Source organism: Lissotriton vulgaris, chromosome 10 (assembly GCF_964263255.1).
Source record: "Lissotriton vulgaris chromosome 10, aLisVul1.2, whole genome shotgun sequence".
Taxonomy (NCBI): Eukaryota; Metazoa; Chordata; class Amphibia; order Caudata; family Salamandridae; genus Lissotriton; species Lissotriton vulgaris.
In genome coordinates this window covers 762498345-762517513 of record NC_141698.1, presented here as the reverse complement: position 1 = coordinate 762517513, position 19169 = coordinate 762498345, and the positions used below count along the sequence as shown (strand labels likewise).

General features: G+C 43.5%; 1 protein-coding gene across 1 annotated transcript in view; it reads right to left on the bottom strand.

Moving 5' to 3' along the window:
* The window catches only part of C10H10orf67 (chromosome 10 C10orf67 homolog), a 2378031-nt gene that overhangs the window by 1297304 nt on the left and 1061558 nt on the right, over positions 1-19169 (bottom strand). Inside the window, exon 10 of the mRNA XM_086939822.1 lies at positions 5685-5832. Coding sequence (XP_086795948.1) covers positions 5685-5832 — 148 coding nt within the window. The remainder of the gene's footprint in view (positions 1-5684; positions 5833-19169) is intronic.

Here is a 19169-nt window from a genome sequence, read left to right as displayed (position 1 = left end):
ACTAGCTTTCGCAGTTGCCTCAACACACCTATGCCGGATCCGACCACAGCAGAAACTTGAGGGGCCATTGAGAGGTCTGCATCGATCCTTAACCCCAAGCTTTATACCACAGAGCCAGGAGACGGAGTGGTTCCTAGCTCGGGGGGCCCGTACAGGTCACTCCAGGGATCCTCTTTGTTGCTAATCACCAGCACCTCCGTCTTGTCAGCATTCACTTTCAACAGATTGTTAGTCATCCAGTTGACTGTGAATGAGAGCAGGTTCCTCACTGATTCCTGGGCCTCTTTGGTGTTGTCCAGCTGGACTAAGAGCTGAGTATCATCTGCGTAGTTAAAGATTTCGCAGTTCATACGCATAAGCTCCTCCACCAGTGGTTGTAGATAGATATTAAAAAGCAGGGGAGACAGCGCTGGTCCCTGGGGCACTCCCCAGGTCACGTCGCGGATCTCAGACAGTTGGTCTCCTAGCTGCACTCTCTGGGTTCGACCTGACAGGAAGGATTCTAGCCACTTTAGCACCTGGCCTGTGATCCCCAATTTCAGGACACTGTCCAGCAAGATGGTGTGGCTGACCGTGTCGAAAGCCGCCGATAAGTCTAATAGAATCAAGGCACAGGGCTGTTTGTTATCTGCCCTGACTCAACTCATCGGCGATCGAGGCCATGACTAGTTCTGTGCTGTGTTGGGGCCGGAACCCAGCCTGCCTGGTGTGAAGGAGATGATGTTCTTCCAGGTGGCCGGCTAGGGTGCTGAGAACGTGCTTTTCTAGGATCTTGCTTAGAAAAGGCAGCTGCGAAATGGGCCTGTAATTTTTTAAGGCTGTCGTGTCCGTTCCTGCTTTCTTCAGAAGTGGGGAGACCCTGGCTTCTTTCATCTGAGTCGGCAGATAGCCTGAATTAAGTGAGTTATTCAGTAGACTCAGTACCTGGGGCTGAATGCCTGGCAGAGCCATTTTAAAGATTTTGGGGGGACATGGGTCTATGCTAGAGCCTGATTTAATTTGACCGGCCAGTTGCGCTAGGCACTTGTCGTTAATGGGAGGGAAGCTATCCAAAATCATGGATGGCACCTGAACATTCTGGCTAGGCAGCATGGTTGTGACTGGCCGTGCATTGATGTCGCTGATAATGTCCTGTACCTTCCGAAGGAAGAAGGATTGAAAAGAGTCACCGTCAGGTTGGTCGCCCACTGAGATTTTCCCTTCACGTTGTGTAAGTTCCCTTAGAATGGTAAATGTCTCTCGCTGTATGTTAGTAGCCTCCCTAATTCTTCCCTCATAGAAAGCAGCCTTTCTTTCCAAGATGTCTGCCTTGTATTTTGAGAGCAGGGTTTTGAAAGTTTCGGCGTCTGATTGGCTATAATGGAATCTCCACCTTCACTCTGCCTTACGAAGGGCTTGCTTCTGTTGTTTCAAGGAGGCGTCAAACCAAGGCGCTCCTCTCCCTTTAGTTCTAGTGCTCTCCAACAGCTCAGGGACAAGTTTGTCCAGGGTGGCGAGTATCCAGGTATTTAAGATCCTAACATCATGGTCCAGATCTATACCATTCATATTAGGGGGGGGGTGGGGGGTGAAGGAGAGCAGGGTTGAAATTAGGAGGTTTGCTTCCATCTTACTCCAGGATCGAATTTTTCTCTGTGACTTGTTAGGGGCAGCCCTCACAGGGTCGCCTGGAACCCAGCACTTTATCATAAAATGATCTGACCAGATGCATGGGCTTATCTCCGTTATTTCAATGTTAGGTAAAGAAGACCAAACAAGGTCCAATGTATGGCCTTTCATGTGAGTAGGACCCACCACTAGCTGTTGCAGATTAAGCAGCGAGAGATTAGCCTCAAACTCAGTCTCCGTGGGGCCTCTGGGTACCTTGTCCCAGTGGTAATTGAAATCACCAACCACCAAAAGGGATTTATATCTGGTGGCCAAGTCCGTTAAAAGCTCAAAAAGGACGTCATTGAAATCCGGTGAGCTTTGTGGTGGGCGGTAGACCACTATTATTGTAATACATGAGGATTTAAATGAGACTTTTATCCCTAGCAGCTCTGCACTGGCACAGTTTTGTGCTACAATCTCTTTCACTACGAGACATTTCTTAAACAAAAAGGCCACACCCCCTCCTTTACAATCATTTGGACGGTTATGCCAAATTACGTCATAATCTGGGGGTAGGGCGGCCAAAATGTCAGGCAGGAAGGCAGAGCCCAGCCATGTCTCAGAAAGTGCAAGGATATCAATGTCTCCATCGAGCAGTAAAGAAAAGACTTCAAGATGGTGCTTTTGTAAGGAGCGCCTATTAAGTGTCGCTATTCTGAGGCCTATCTAATGATAAAAACGTTTCCCAATAGCAGCAGAGATCTTGTCCAAAAGATCCATCTTCGAGGGCAGGGGCATTTCAATTATGAAATTAGATATTTTGCTAGTGCCCATCCAGATGACTGAGGTCCTATTTCTAAAAGTAAGTTACATTCTATAATATACAAACTTTAGTACAGTTTTTATTCTTATATTTCTATTCTTGTATTTACTTATAACTTACATCCTGAACATATTAGATCACAAGGTCTTTCCTGAAGGGGTTCACCAAGGTTACGTTAAATCTAAGATGGATATAAAATAAATAAAAAACTGTCAAGTATATTATTCAAAAATCAGCTTCATGTGTGACTATATTAAATTTTGGGCCTTCTATTCATCTTTCCTTCTATGTCTCCTTTTCTTCTTTTTTCCTCTTTTTTTTCTTTTTTCCTATCCCGACACGATCTTCATTATATTCTGTACCCCCTTTTTTTGTAAATAATTTTTGTGTAGAAGAATAGCATTATTGTATGTATATATTTATGTCCCTTTTTCTGTTCTTTTTCTATGAAGTGTTCTTCTTTTTGAAATTGTTATTATAAGGTTTAGGTATGATGTATTTTTCAAATGTAAAAGATATATAATGAATTGTACTATTTGAGATAAACTCATGTTTTTAGGTTTAAATTGAAATTAGCCGTTTAGCTATATAGAGTGTTTAGACTTAAATTGTTGATCAATATTCTAGGTGCAGATGTAGATACTATAGTAGTGTAACCACCATGTTATTCTGTGTCTTGTATAGTTGTATTGCAATAGACGGTCCCCTGATGATGGCAGCCTTGCCGAAACGCGCATAGTGTTTACATCTACCACATTGCCCCCATCAACTACATATCGACCGTATTTTCAACTCCATTGATTAAGTTGTTGGATTGCTTTGTGAATTTAATGATCTATTTTATCTTACTTTCTATCTCTAGATATACAAATTTTTTATCTGTCACTTCATATTGATTTGTATTGTGACTATCTTGAACTGAAAAGGAATTTAAGAAATGAATTTAAGAAAAATATACAAAAAATAAAATTGAGATACAACAATGAATAAATAAAAACATATATATTTTTCATAATAATTGTGTACTCTAGAACCTTATGTAGAGTATATCTAGTGGTTTCACCCATTTGTACACCTGGAATGTTTTGGTATATTTGATCAAAGCTTGCTATAATCCCTTTACCCATTGGTAATTTTGCAATTACCATGTACTTTGTTAAAACCTCAGGGGATTATTTATGAGCACTTTGCGTGACGCACCAGGGGTGTAATGTGCTGCATGAAATTTACAAGCACACGTAAAGCTACCCTCTGTAGCTTTAAGTGTACTCATAAATATCGCCCCATTCACGCAACACATTGCGTGTTAGGGGCGTGACATGGGTTTTGCTGTGGGTGTTCCCACGCAACACCCATGACCACTGAAGCATTTTCAGATTTACAAGCGATCGTAAACCTGGAAATCCGTCAGAATGCTACAGGTGTAGTAGCGAGGTGCAACAAGGAGAAAGTTTTTCTTTTCTCCTCGTTTTTTTCTCTTTCAATGTGTGCTGCATTCTACAGCATGTATTGGAAGAGGATATCACCTCAAGAGATTGTTTTTGTGCAGGAAGGTGCCCCTTCCTGCACAAAAACAATCTCCCCACGACTCAGACATCCTTGCACTATGGCAGCAGTTGGTGCGCCAGCGCAGGGAAAGGCACAGAGATGCAACTTGTTTCTGTAAATATGTAGCATCCCTGTGGCGCAGCAAATTAACTTGCGGCACTGCGCTGCATTCGTTTCTCATAAATAAGCCCCTCTGGATTATGTGCATGGGATTCACACCTGCAAGAATGCAAGAATTTGGGGCCCCATTAGTATGTTGGGCGGCTCGCCATTGCCCGCATGGCAGTGGCGATCCGCCCAACATATTCCCCCGTCCACATGTGAATTTTCCCTGCCACATTACCATGGCGGGGGAACCCCGACGGACGGAACGAACGTCCACTGGTTTTCTGCCCGGTCGAAGAGTCTTCCGGGCGGAAAAGCTGTTAATATGGTGGCGGTGTCTGGTAGACACCGCCATCCATATTAGCATACATGCGGGGACATGCCTTTCTGAAAGGTATGCGGTTCTCAGCATAGGGGGCCTGTAGCAGGCCCCCAGGGATTCTGGTGGGTAGGGGGTGCACATGGGTGGGTACCTATGATACCCCCCTGCATGTGACCGTACAACGTGGCAGGCACGGCGCGGTGCCTGTTCTGTTGTACTGTCAAATGCACTACTTGCATTTCTGGCATTGCGGCAGGCGGTGCTTTTCTGAGCAGAGATGAGAGAAGATTCAAAGGTTGCCGAATGATGATGCCAGCTGTTAGGCTACTATGCATGGAATGGGTGATGCTTAGATTTTCAATAATTATATTATATTTACCCTCGGATCCCGGAGTGGTATTAATTCTGCTAGATATTTTGCTTACACTTTATTTTTCCGCACTAGCACTTTATTATTTATAAACACACCGCTAATATTAGGGACTGTATCTTACAAATAATTATGCAATTTACAGTAAACTGCGGAATTACAAGGTGGAAATGAATGTTGCTAGCAAATAATGGTGGAGTTCAACATGAAGCATTTTTCTATTTTAGATGACTGTATACTTTTTTCAATTATTTGGCCATGCATTATTTTAGACCTAATTGTATTTTAATATATTGCTTTCCGGTGGTCAAAATATTTTATAATATTTTAACTAATCAAACACTAAAGAAATACTAACCTGCAGTGAAAGTTAATGATGATCAACAGACACATGAAAGACCAAAAAGATAGGCTGCAAAAAAGTCCAAATAGTATTTCTCTCAAAACCACAAAGCACTGCTACATAGAAAGAAGTGCATTGAAATAAAACCAAAAACATAGAAAATACAAAAGACCATTTTAAATGTAGCTGTTAAAAGACAAATGTAATATCTTTATATTTAATATTCACAAGACCTCAATTTTTTGTGAGCATCTGCCTTCTTCTAATATTGTTCGCCCTGTATGGGAGGACATTTTAAAACAAGCCCCGAAAATACACCAAACATGTCACTTTTCCACATATCACCAGAGTTGTTTGTCAATAAATATTTTTCACTGCTCTAAAGGAGTAATGATTCTTTGACAGTTTTAAAGTGTTAATGTTGTTTTTATTCGTCGTGCATTTGTAAACAAATATGAAATGAAAAAATAAATCACTTGTTTTTGCAACCCTATATTCAGAGTATAACATCGCAGTCGCATATTGCGTGAATAAAGTTCTACCCACAATTCATTTAGCTATGCACAGGCATACAAACATTTACCTAATGCACGGATTTCCTTTCTTTTCTTTGCCAGTTGGTCTTCCAGGCCCACAATGCTATTCGTCATGATTTTAATTTTCTCTTTGAATTTTTTATTTTCGTCTAGCATTAAATCTTTTTCTAGGTCATATTCCGGTTCATAAATAATCTGAAAGATTAAGCAAAACCGTTATTGAAAAGCTATGAACAAAAGTGGCATGTATGCCAAGTAGGCACATCATTTTACACAGCACAGCGATCATATCATTTCCTATATATTTAAAATATGAATAGAAAGCGGGAAGGGGGTCTCCAAAGGATGGAGCAGCAAGAAAGGCGGCAGTACACTATACACAAAGGCTATAACACATTGAGACATTTTTGACAGGGATAATACATATCACACCGTTTGTGTAGGCCCTCGTCTTTCAGGTCAAGTTATTATGGAAACTTGTGCTGGGGGGAGCAGCTGCGGCCTATCTACCCACTTTTCCCTCTGTTTGTTAAGAAATGGCTGTCCGTAACTAAGCAGGCGAGGGAGGCTGAGGATGGTCAGCACCAGGGGGTTGCAAAGTGCATGGCTGAGGAGGGGGGCGTGCGGCCATTGTACCATTTTTCAGTGACAGTACTGCCGGTGCCATGAGGAGCACATCACACGTCAAAAGAGGTGAAGTTTCCAGGCTGGAAGCCGCATGGTGTCCATCAGGCTCTCTGATACCAGCACAGTTGGCTTTCTCCTTCCAGCCGCAGCCACCCGGAGGCAATTCATATTCTGAACATTAAAATGGCTTTGCATGCCTGTCACATAGAGACTGTGCAGAAGTTTAATACTATTGAACACAAATCTCTATGCAAGCAGCGATTAACTTGTAAGGCGATTTCAGGATAACGTCCAACAAAAGACTTTCAAGTTATAGCGTTAGTAAAGCAAGCTAATTTTCAGTTTCTTCTCCGTGCGGCTCTTTAGCTCATTCTATTAGAGAAAACTCTTTCGCCTTATCTATTGAGTTTATTAGCAACAAATACTTTTGGAAGCCAACAAAAGTTCTGTTCCCCCAACGTACAAAAGCTGTTATTAACCGTATATAATTTGTATCTTTTTAATTTCTTTGCATTCAAGGAAAAATAAGTATAATTTCTTCACTACGAGAGAATCGTTAATAAATCATGAATTCCGATTTTAATTACACATAGAAGTATACTTTCAATCAAAGTCATGATCTATGATATTTAAAAAAATGATTTTCAAAAGCCACGAGCAAATATATTTTGAAAAAATGTAGCTGTTATACTAATATGGAATTTATCAGACCGAATACGATTGTGAGAAAATGTATAAAAGACGTAGTCCCTACACATGCTAGACTATTTTATTGGCCCTTAGCACTCTTTGACTTATTTTAACAGCTACACACTTGCAGATAATTTAACAAGCATTTACAATGCAATGGTTTTGCCTTTGTTAAAGTTAGAGCGATTGGCATTGCTCTTGACATTATTTTTATTTATGTTTTTTTTAACATAAATAAATGGCATTGTCATTTACAATGCCACTAGCTTTATCTCTCGCAAATGACACACACCAACACCCACAGAGAGCCCCCCCAACACACACAAACCCCCCCCCACACACACACCCACACAGAGCCCCCCCACACACAGCCACACAAAGCCCCCCACACACACCCACACAGAGCGCCCCCACACACACACCTTCTGGCCCATTATCTTTTCTCCTCATCAAAATAACTGCCACACCCCTTTCTTTGTTCTGAAAATGGTAGGTAGCAAGCCATTTCAAATCTAGGGGGCTGTGGCCTAAAGAGAACTTTCTGAGGGCATGGAAAGAACAGCAGTCTCCTTTTTCATGGATGAGCATCCCCTAGCTCGGTTCTTATGCTCCACCTGTCTTTTTTTGATACTTCCTCCATTCTTTCCATAGTATCAACAGTGGGTCAATATGCTTTGTCCTTTCTTTCCATAGCATCATGGCCGCTGTTGGATTCGATACCAAGTACAATGCAACGGTTTTGCCTTTGACAAAGTTAGAGCTATTGGCACTTTAAATGACAAATTGTTTATTTATGTGTTAGTTTTGAAAACAGATAAATAAATGGCATGGTCATTTACAATGCCAATAGCTTAATCTTTTGCAAATGCGAGACCTATTGCATTTGCACCCACACCCCCACACACACACACAGCCACACGCACACAGAGCCACACACAGAGCCCACCCCCACACACAGCCCTACACACAAACAGCATCACACACACACACACACACACAGCATCACACACACACACACACACACACAGCATCACACACACAGCAACACACACACAGCAACACACACACAGCAACACACACACAGCAACACACACACAGCATCACACACACACACACACAGCATCACACACACACACACAGCATCACACACACACACACACACAACACACACGCACAGCGGGCCTGGCTGAGACAACAGGAAAGCACGGTCACCAGCGGGAGGGGGGCGGGAACGGGGACGGGAGCACAAATCGACTCACCTGTGTGGTCGCATTAGCCTTTAGAGTACTATATTTAAATTCCACACTTGGTCACCGAGGGGAGCTGGTCGGGCTAGATGGCCGCTGAGGGACCTCAGTGAGTGCAAGCGCCGGTTCTCCTCTTACTTTCCCTGAGTTCCCTCGAAATGCTTGGCTGGATGGACTGACATGGGGGTGTGGGTTTGCCCGGTAATCTCGTGGGCAGGCGATCTTCCAGCATCACACACACAGCAACACACACACAGCAACACACAGCATCACACACACACACACAGCATCACACACACACACACACACAGCATCACACACACACACACACAACACACACGCACAGCGGGCCTGGCTGAGACAACAGGAAAGCACGGTCACCAGCGGGAGGGGGGCGGGAACGGGGACGGGAGCACAAATCGAGTCACCTGTGTGGTCGCATTAGCCTTTAGAGTACTATATTTAAATTCCACACTTGGTCACCGAGGGGAGCTGGTCGGGCTAGATGGCCGCTGAGGGACCTCAGTGAGGGCAAGCGCCGGTTCTCCTCTTACTTTCCCTGAGTTCCCTCGAAATGCTTGGCTGGATGGACTGACATGGGGGTGTGGGTTTGCCCGGTAATCTCGTGGGCAGGCGATCTTCGAGTATTGAGCACTGAGTCGGTGCCAGCTCTCCTCCTGGCCAGCACGGATCGGCGTAACCCTTCGGTGGATCACGCAGTTTATTCGGAGGGTCTCTAGACCACGGCAACCAAGTATGCCCCCAAAGTCAAGTAAATCGGCTAAAGATCCGAATGCTTAAAGGACCCAAAAGATTTAAAAGTCTACCAAGGATGGATCTCTGGATGCAGGACAGGGGAACGGGGAAGATAGCGCAACAAAGCTGAAGGATGTCGGCGTGGCACGCGGCACCAGAGTCGGTGTTGCTGCTGCCGCCGGGGGGGGGGCTCCCTGCGGCAGCCATCAGTTGCAGAGGTGTTCAAAGCAATGGCCGCTGCGAATGCTGCTGGCCACAGTGCCCCGGTTGTTTTGGGGGGGAACCCTGCTCCTAAGACGAATGAACCAGACCAGGATACGACAGGTCCCAACGCTTCCACGGCTAAAAAGGTGGTTTCTGGGCATGGTAGTTGTTTGCCTCAATCTGTGGTAAAAGCTCTGGCAGAAGTAAATGCCAGGACCAATGAAGGTCTTGTAAGCAAACAACTGTCTGGCAATCTGAACTTTCTGCATAGCAGGGAATTCGAGCAAATATTGAGAAACTAAACAAATGGCTTAGGCAGGTATGCAGGGATGAAAGAGCTGCCATAAGCAGAGAGGTGTTTTTGTTGGACAGTGCTTTGGACCAGGTAAAGAGCCTTATGGAAAATGCAGTGGGCAATCGTGAGCCAATGAGGTAAAGACATAATTGACAGATGCAGACCAAATGGCCTTTGCATGGTGAACTTGTGAACACCCCAGCCCTGATTACACTAATCCAGTGTTGACAATGTGAGGCGCCGGACCAGTCTTGTGACCTAGAGAGGCGCAACAAGTGTGCCCTTAAGATGAACTACAGGCCCTGTCATAGGTGCATCACGTATAACTGTGATGGCAGAGTGCTGTGTTTTAGGATTATAGTCTGGCCAGATCTTTTTCTCTGTCTCACCGAGAGCGTAATCTACTGACCCCTCTAGGGGGTGGTGTGATATGTGTGTGTGGTAACTGTATGGTAACAAAGCTCTATATCTGTGTGTAAGTAAAAATAATGAAGCCAGTGGAATCCATTTTGGATGCTCCTGGACAATATGAGTTGAAAGTTAAAATAAATACTCTTTAAAAAATCGTTTTGCAAAATAAAAAATAGCTATTGAATAGCATTTCCCAATTTTGATCAGGAGTCTTCTTTTGGTTGAGAATTGAGTGTCTTAGAACAGAGTATCAGTATTGGTATTTTCGTTCTGTTGTCCTGGTTAAGCAAGGCACAGTTCTCAAATGCAGTCTGCTTTTTGTGGGTACTGCTCACGTTGGAGACAATCTGGTCGTCTTGCCCTGGACAGTCTATTCACCTGCAGGGGCAGTAACACCCCTTCTATCTCTCACCAGTCGGGCTTCTTAACAGCAGGCAGACCCTCAGCTCGTTCACCAAAATGTGAAGCCTTCAGGTGATGTCCAGGGCTTTGAAAGGGGTGTGGCCTAAGAAGCAAAACTAGAACTCTGTCCAAGAAGCATAGCTAACATATATAAGGGCATCGCTTAAAACAGGTGAACTAAAATCCTGTATTTATAATTGTGTGCCACTCTGTGAGTTTTCTGTTACTGCATCCAAACATATCGCACATCAAAAGGTACTGTGAGAAACCTTGACTACCTTCATCCTCCTCTCATCGTTGCCCATTATAACCACCCACTCACAACCTGAGCTCACACATACACCTAGAGGCAGCGTAATTCACAGTACACACTATATAAGAGCAATAAGCTGCATGAGAAAAACAGAAACATATTCTGGATACAGCAAACACTCTTAAAAGGATGCAGGATTAAATACAATATATGAAATGTTCAAATGAACTGCATCTCTTGCATGAATTACCTTAACAGGATTTACACTCATTGTTCAGAAATTGATCAGTGTTTTCCCCTGTAAACTAAAGGCATGAATATAGGGTCGGCTAGGGGTCCATTTCAGGGTCAAGTTTGAAATTACTGCCAGGTCTGAGACATTTGGGTCGTCAACCCATTTAAAGCCCCGACTTTACCTCATTCTGTACCAGAGTTCTTGCATCTCTAAAGCATTCCTTGACTGTACAGCCACTCTAATCTTCGACAGTAAAGCACTTTATGATATTACATTCCAGCCAATGAGCACTGCAGCTGTGTACAAGAAGGCCGTTAGACCTCAATGTTAAACTCTGGTTAAACATAAGAGAATTGTCCGAGGTGGGTGTTGTAAAAAAAGACAAATTGCAACGTAATTTATTGTAACACGGCCAGAATTATACCATGTGACCAATAGATGACAACTGGTGCCTTAAAATGATGCACATCAGTGGAATGGTGATCGCGCGTCAAGAAAATAATATGTAATACGTCATGTGGAAACTTAGATGGAGATAAGCAGCGGCCATTCAATATTGACTGCGCGCAGCTAGTAATTCCACTACTCCGAGCACCAGGTAAACCACTCCGTTTCTCTCTCGAAAAAACAAGAGGGCCAGTGAGCTTCTGGAAACAATTGGGATAGGCAGTGTGCGCTTTATAAACAAAATAGGCATGAACAAACATAAAAGGGTCCCCTCTGCGCAGCCTTCAGGGCCCACTTTTGCCCTTGTCCGTTTGGAAGGTTATAAATATATAATCTGGTTTTTTTGGGAAGGCGGGGGTTTTGTGTACTGTTTGTTCTGTTCTCAGTAAATCACCTCAGGTGCGAGGCTTTTCACAACCCAGACACAAATGCTGGATTGTGATGGTTACCGTCCACTCACACAATCAAACACAGCATGACTGCCCCCGGGCCTGCAGGCACACTGGCCCCTCATAAATACCGTGAGAGGTGGGGGCGAGAAGGTTACAGTAAAGACCGCAGACACATGGGCTGTCCGGCCACACGCAAATTCATTTATGAGCCCAAAGAAGTAAATGGAAGACAAGTTTCGACTTTTCACGAGCATCCGAATACCTCAGGGGATGGCTTTGTGCGACACAATCTCCGCGGCCGCACGAACCTCCTCACGGAAGAGTACTAGTATGACCCATTAAAATGTACGTCTCTAGTTGAAAACATCGATGGATATTAAAGTGCGGCCACATGCATACTTATATATAAGTCTATAAAGTTTGTTCTTGGAAGGCCAAAAAGAAATCAGTGCTAAGCCACATTCTTAGCAACAAGCTCCGCGTGGCCAAACACACGCCGGCACCCAGAGATTCTCACGGACAGCGGGAGGGGGAGGCCGGGCGGGCAAACGGACAGCGGGAGCGGGGGTGGGCAGGCAACATAAGACGAGACAAGTAAAAGACGAGAGGGAAAGGCACGGACAGCGACGGACAGTCGGATGACGGGCAGGCAAACAATTAGACGGATAACATAGTAAACAGTCAGACAAGTAAACACCTATACAGATAAGCATGCAAACGGTGAGATACCCGTCAGGTAAACAGACACTTGCGAGGAAAAATAAAAACAACAAACAACAAGGAAGCATCAACTTGCGAAGAAGCAACCTCCAGGGGAGAACTCTCCGACCGCGCCGCCATAGTGCTTGCCGTCTTGCTCTCCTTCTTCCCCGGGCTGCGGGGGGCGGGCACTTCCGGCCGGCCGCGCTAGGATTGGCCGGCCGGCCAGTCACGGGGCGGGAAACGGGGGAGAAGAGACGCAGTAGTGCCGGCAATGCCGGACCAGACACGGGGGCGTTCCCGGCGTCCCGTGACGTCGGCAAAAGCCAAAGAATGTCGGGAACGCCCCCGTGTCTGGTCCGGCATTGACGGACAGGCCCCTCGTCCAATGGCAAGGCTCCGTTTACGGAGCCAGCCAATCAACGACGAGGGCCGAACCAAGCCACACTATTCTTCTCATCAGGTTTTCGCCTGCGCCGAAAAGATGCGCAGAGCGCATCTTTGGCGAGGCAAAACCTAAAAAGGGCAGGTTTGAAATATGGCAAAATCTTCTCTAAGCATTGCTACTGCAATTGCTACACATTTCTGGGGTCCACAAACAATGGCAGCAGTATTCCATGGTGGATACGAAAGTGTTTGTTTTATACGAGTAGTAAATAAATAAAATGTATTGTTAGCTAATTTCGATAACATGGAAATTTCCATATTCAGAAATATGGCACACTGTGCATTTGTACCATATTTGTCCCTCAGAGAATGCCAATCCGCTTACACCCCGATTAAAAAAGCAGTGGAAAAGCCAATAGGTCTGGCTTTGGCTGCCAGCCTTCTGGTAATTGTTATTTTGTTTTTCATTGCTTTTTTGGGAAAAAATATTGTTTGTGAATATTCTGGGCCCTCATCAAGCTAAAAGAAAAACAGGCAAAATTTATTTTTTGGGTCTAGGCAAAATCACACATTACCCTGTATACAAGACCCACATCTTGGCACATCCACCCAGTTGGGCCGACACACAGAAGTATAAAAAAAAATATGGAAGGAATGCTTGAATTGATCTCAGCCACTGGTAATCACTTGGGGCCACATCCTAGTCTACCACTATTTTGCACACCATGCCACCTCAATTTGATGAGCTTGGGTGAGCCCAGACGTGGATCCCTTGCACAATGTGGCAATGGAACCAAGTTCTATCTGGCTAATAAGCCCTAATCATGGGCAAAACTGGTGCTTGGTTGTGCTTGTGTTCCAGGTCAGGGATGACCTAGCATTGCACTTTGGGCTGTACTGTTCCTATTGAAGAAGGGTCAAGACTGATTTGCATATGATTGGTTCCAACCTGAGGAGGCATGGTGTGCAAAAAAACAATGGACTTGGAGGCAGCCCAAGAAATTAGCATTAGCTGAGATTAATCAAGCTTTCTATCTATCACTTTTGTGTATACTTTAGTGAAGTACCATCAGTCAAAGAAAGCAAAACAGTCCAAAAGGAATTTACAACCGCACTGGCAGGAGACAGGATCTGATAAAGATGGAATAGGCATCAGAAGCGTTCTGCAATCACATCAGGCTTCAAACACTAAAGAAACATTAAAGTATTTATAAAGTAAAAACAAAAACACTGACCCTGAAATAAACTAGCTTGTGTTTGGATGAGCTCTTTGTGAGAGATCAAACTGCAGTCACTCAAAGTGAAGTCAACAAGTGGCCTAAGTAGGCTGACTCACTTCCCCCTCCTATATGCTCTAGTGGGTGGAAGCAACATGTGAATGACACAACAGGACAATGGATGAAGAGAGGTGGCTGAAAGCCCCTAAATGTATATCATACATATTCTGGTGCATTCATAAATGGCATTTGCGAGGGAAACATCCTGAAAATGATGAAGCTGTGTATCATTAAAATGAATTTTCCTTAAAGGACAAGTTACTTACCTTCAGTAATGCCTTATCTGGTATAGACTCCACCTATCCACAGAATCCTTACCTTAAAATTATTCCCATGTGTCGGATTGGACCCAGAAATTTTTTTGTGAGCAGTACCCCTGTGTGCCAGTAGGTGGTGTCATTCAGCTGTGCATGGTGTTGTTTGTGCCAGAATTGACCTGCGCAGTGCCAATATAGATGCAACCCCGGCGCGCTGATGTCAGTTTCTATTTGCAACTTTCCATGCCAGAAGTATGGCGTCACGTAGAGTACTGACCCATGGTGTGTGAAACCAGGACCGTGAAAGGAGAGCAGCCCTGAATCTAAAAATCAGTTCGCAGAGCGGTGAGACCGGGTAAGACAGTAAGAAATCTGTGGCTACAGGTAAGTAACTTAATCATCTGATGGAAATGTCTAGCCACAGATTCTGTAGCAGGGATTCTGCTCCTACTCAGAACTGTGCATAGAGACTTAGAACCTCAGTGAATTAGGGTGTGCCAAAACTCACCTTAGTATCCAAAATCCTCTACCAGACTAGCAATCAGTGTCTCATTGGTTTTTACCGACCCCCAATGATTTAGGCAACCAAGAACATGGACTTAGAACACCTCAGGTAACGTGGAACACATGAACACTCTTTCGTTGTACTAACATAACAATCTAGAACCAGGAGTAAATGAGGACACGTGCGAGTTTGAAATGTTTATTTCTAATGCAGTGTTCTCAAACGCAGTATCTTAGCTAATACAATCAAACATATTATAAGGAACAAGGTTAACAGCATGGTGACTATTCCATAGAATACAAAAGGCGAAAGCATGTTAAAATGCTAAATGGAAAAGGTCCAAATATAACCTCTGTTTATCCTCCCTAGCTAGTATAGTATATTATATCTACAGAAGGTCTCTTTGGGTTTAGAAGGGCGGGCCCATACCTTTGGGTACAGCATAAAGGGATCACATCATCTCCTGCACCAACTCTCTGCATACGGATATTCATCAAGTGTGTAACTCATGCTCTGTGCAGAACATTATTAATGGCGCCTAAACCTAAAGTTGGCCACAGCTGCATACATATTATGTCTACTCAGTGCGCTGATCAATCCAAACAACAAGCGCTGTGTTGAAATAACCTTGAAGGCCTCGGCACTCACTGTACAGACATAGCTTACTAAGCAAGGCTGATATTATAAGCAAACATGTTATTCTCGTGTGAAGCAAAATATCCAACTAGGCAATAAGCTTTAATAACAAAATGTGTCGTGTGCAGCAGAGCCAGCAGAAAAGGAAAATGGCGTTTAAACTTCTAACAAGCTCATGCTAACCTAACACAGTGCAAAGGTGAAACCAAACCACAAGACACCCTCCCTTTGATCCGAGGACTGATAGGACAAGTAAGAAGGGGCAGATTTAGGAACGCAGAGTTCAAGATCGATAGCTCAAACACAAGTCTCCAATTTGGTACCTTAAAAATAGAGATAAAAGAAACAACATTTTTGGGGAAGAAAACAAAATCCTGCTTTTTGGACATTGATAAAGTCAATAGGTGTTTCAAAAAATTACGGTTAAAAAAATCCTATAATCCAATGAAAAGTGTTGGTCATAAAAACGAGACTGCAAACACAGTTCCTCCCAATAACGAATATGCAAAATATACAGCAACAGCCCCCAACAGAAAGTCACTGTTATCATCCGAAAATAATTTGGCCATCCAATTTAACAAAGGGAAAGAACATACATGCTCTTCAATTACCGGAGCCTCTTGCACCATCAGAGGACAACTCGTGGGTTTTCAAGGAAGCTGCGAGACAAGAAATCTTGCACAGCTGCGAACACATTCCAACGACCCAGTATTCCATGCATCGCTGCAAAGGCCATAATCCCTCCATCAGAAAAAAGCAATTCATGAGCAACTAAGGGGCTCATAAATTGATTATAATCCGCATCAGGAGACACTGTACTGCAGAGACACAAATCCAGGGCCCACTCGAAGTCACAACTCATGCAATGAAAGACATCCTGGATGCATGTAAAGTAGGAAAATCGAAACGATAATCCATAAGCTGCACTCAATGTAGCAAGAGGCAGCGCACCATAGTACTCAAGCATCCAGGCGCGAAGGAGACCTAGCCGAGACAGCTCGTCTTGTAACACAGGATGTGATTCCATTTTTAAATAAACAAAACAGCAATAGTACGCCAGCAGCAAGAGCCAGTAGCAAGGGAAATCCACTAAACAGGCTGGAAAAAATTTGAATGGAAGAAAGCTGGAATGACTCCGAAAATCTTTTGGAAGGAAGTCACTAAGCCACTGCTTACAACTTTAAAAAAGTGAGCCAGCCCCGAAGTGGAGGACGCATTGAAGATTGTGTGAATTAATTCACCAAAGTGCAAGGGCAAATCAGTATTTAATAAGGCATGCACCTCTGTGCGGGTGTTAGCCACGTGAAGGACAAATGTTTCACGGGCATGTGATGTGAGGGCAACTTCTTTTTGGGACAATGGAGCTCTTATGCGGCTCATCTAATTGAACTCTGCTTTCAAGGTCGGAATCTTAGGCCAGATGGAAACATCAAGTTTTCCATGCGAGGGTGGATACATTACATTCTTGCAACAAACTACACGTTCACTGACTGTAACGAAATAAGCAATCGATTTCATTAGCTCACAGCAATCCTAATTGTTTCAAAGTAAATAACTCCCATTTCCCAGTAATGTGAATGTGGGAACGATTGCAGGCACGGGGGTACCTTTCAAAATACAGGCTAAATTAGGCTCGTTTTGATTACAAGAGCCATGTAATCGGATATGTCGACACATTAGGGAGTGATCCGGTGTTTCAGTGCATTCTTCACCATTCAAATAAACTTCCTTTCCCTCCCTAAGGCATCGATATGTAAAAGGAAGTGACCAGGCTTCATATAGATAAGAACTACCAAGAGGCTCGTATCTACCATTGGCAAAGTACTTCACACAGTTTTTAAACTTGAACAAAGGAAACGGCAGAGTTATTAAACCGTGAATAAGCCACATTGCAGTATTGGCTTCTGCCACAGAAAACGGTAAAGGCTCCAACCTTTCAATGTGCAACATTGAAAAAGAAGCATCTTACATAGATAGTAAGCGCTGCTTGTCTGTCAAATTAAAAGGGGCAAACAATGATGATGTATTCATGTAATTCAAAGGCACTTTTCCTGCCTTAAGGGTCTGTAATGTCCATGCAAACGCATTAATGGAACGCAACTGATTTTGACCGTGGTACAAAGCAGACACTTCATCTTTCACAATATCTACAACATATGACACAATATTATCCAACGTGTAAATGCGGGAAGAGAGCGTGTTAATTCTGTTATCTACAACTGCTAGCACTTTTTCTAAATTAGCTTGATCTATAGCTCTAAGGCGGGTAGCCGCCTCAATCTGGGATGCTTTCCAGAATTCGTTATAAACAGCATATATCCATATTTTAGATCTACCTTTAGCCGGGCCTTTTATGAAATCATTCAGATCAACATCGTCAGTCATTTTAGATAAATGCAGTTTAACGAGGCCAAGGTAGAATGTCTGAGCCAATTCTGACATAATTTCTCTACTGAATAGGTAGTCACAGAATGGCCACTTTCAAAATGGGGATCTACCCTGACCTGTGTAAAGCCATGTGCTAAACCCAGAAAACTATTCTGGCATGAGTCAGCACTTCTGTGCCAGAGCAACCAGCCTTCAGGATCCAAACTGGGTATGTTAAAGGAGGAATTCATTAATAGAGTTTGTAACTCTCTCATGGAAAATTTTGGAATATTACTCCAACCGGAATATTCCTCTAAATCATGAAAAGAAGGAGCATATAATCTTTTAGGAGTAGCCAATCCAAAGCATGTTGTCTGTGAAATAGTAGAATTCAAAAACAACATATGGTTCGGGAAGAGGCATGCACGGTGCAAAGCCTCAGTGCCTTGCACTTGCGAGCTTTTAGAACCCCAAACTGATTTAAGGTCAATTGTATCCTTCCATAACTCGTAGCCCCCATCAGCCTACTGGTCTACAAAGGACTTCGAATACAACAATTTAGTATCGGTAAGTCTAACTTTGGATGTAGACTTTTCAGTCATTTTAAATTAAAATGCTTAAGGATTAGACTGATTAAAATCTGTAAAATAAGTGAACCTTTTCAAAAAGGTAGCAGAACTACCTTGTACAGGAGCTGGACAGTGTTCCCACTGGGTGTAATTTACAGTGAGCCTCCTGGTATTAGCTGTATGTAGGTAGTGATTGACAAAATGTTGATAACAATACAAATCACCGTAATTAGCAGACTCCAAGTACACATTTTCAGCATCAAAGGCAGCATAATATTTCAAATCAGAAAACAATGATTCTACGGCCGGAACATCCCAATCATCAGAACGTATATTTTGTTTAACTTCATCCCCCATAGACACTCTAAGCACATTAGGGACATTTATAACCTCAGTGGGCCCATGGATTTGTAACCGAACAGCATCCCATACAATCCCATCCAAGACAGGCCAAGCAGTGATATTAACTAAGGCCAAGTCTCTCTTCAATCTGTGTGATGAGGAATGGGGAGCCAATGTTTCATTGATATGTTGAATGCATGTTTTCTCATCTACATAATGTCCATTGACGAGACGGAAAAAATAAAACACAAAACCAATTGACATAAAAAGGTAAATTGAAAAAAGCACCATCCAAATATAATTCCAAGGGGGAATCAAAAAATGTTTTTTAAACAGTCTTGCCAGAACAGAAATCTTCGAAGGCTTTTTTGATGTGTGGGAAACAGTGTCAAATGAAAATCTGGATTCTGTAGCTAAGCGAGTTTGCAAATCAGGCATCGCTAAGTCAGTTCGATAAGTATAGTCAGTTTCATCATGTTGAGCACCAAGCAATATACTCAATAGAGGACTGGAAATTGCAGGCAACTCGAGAGC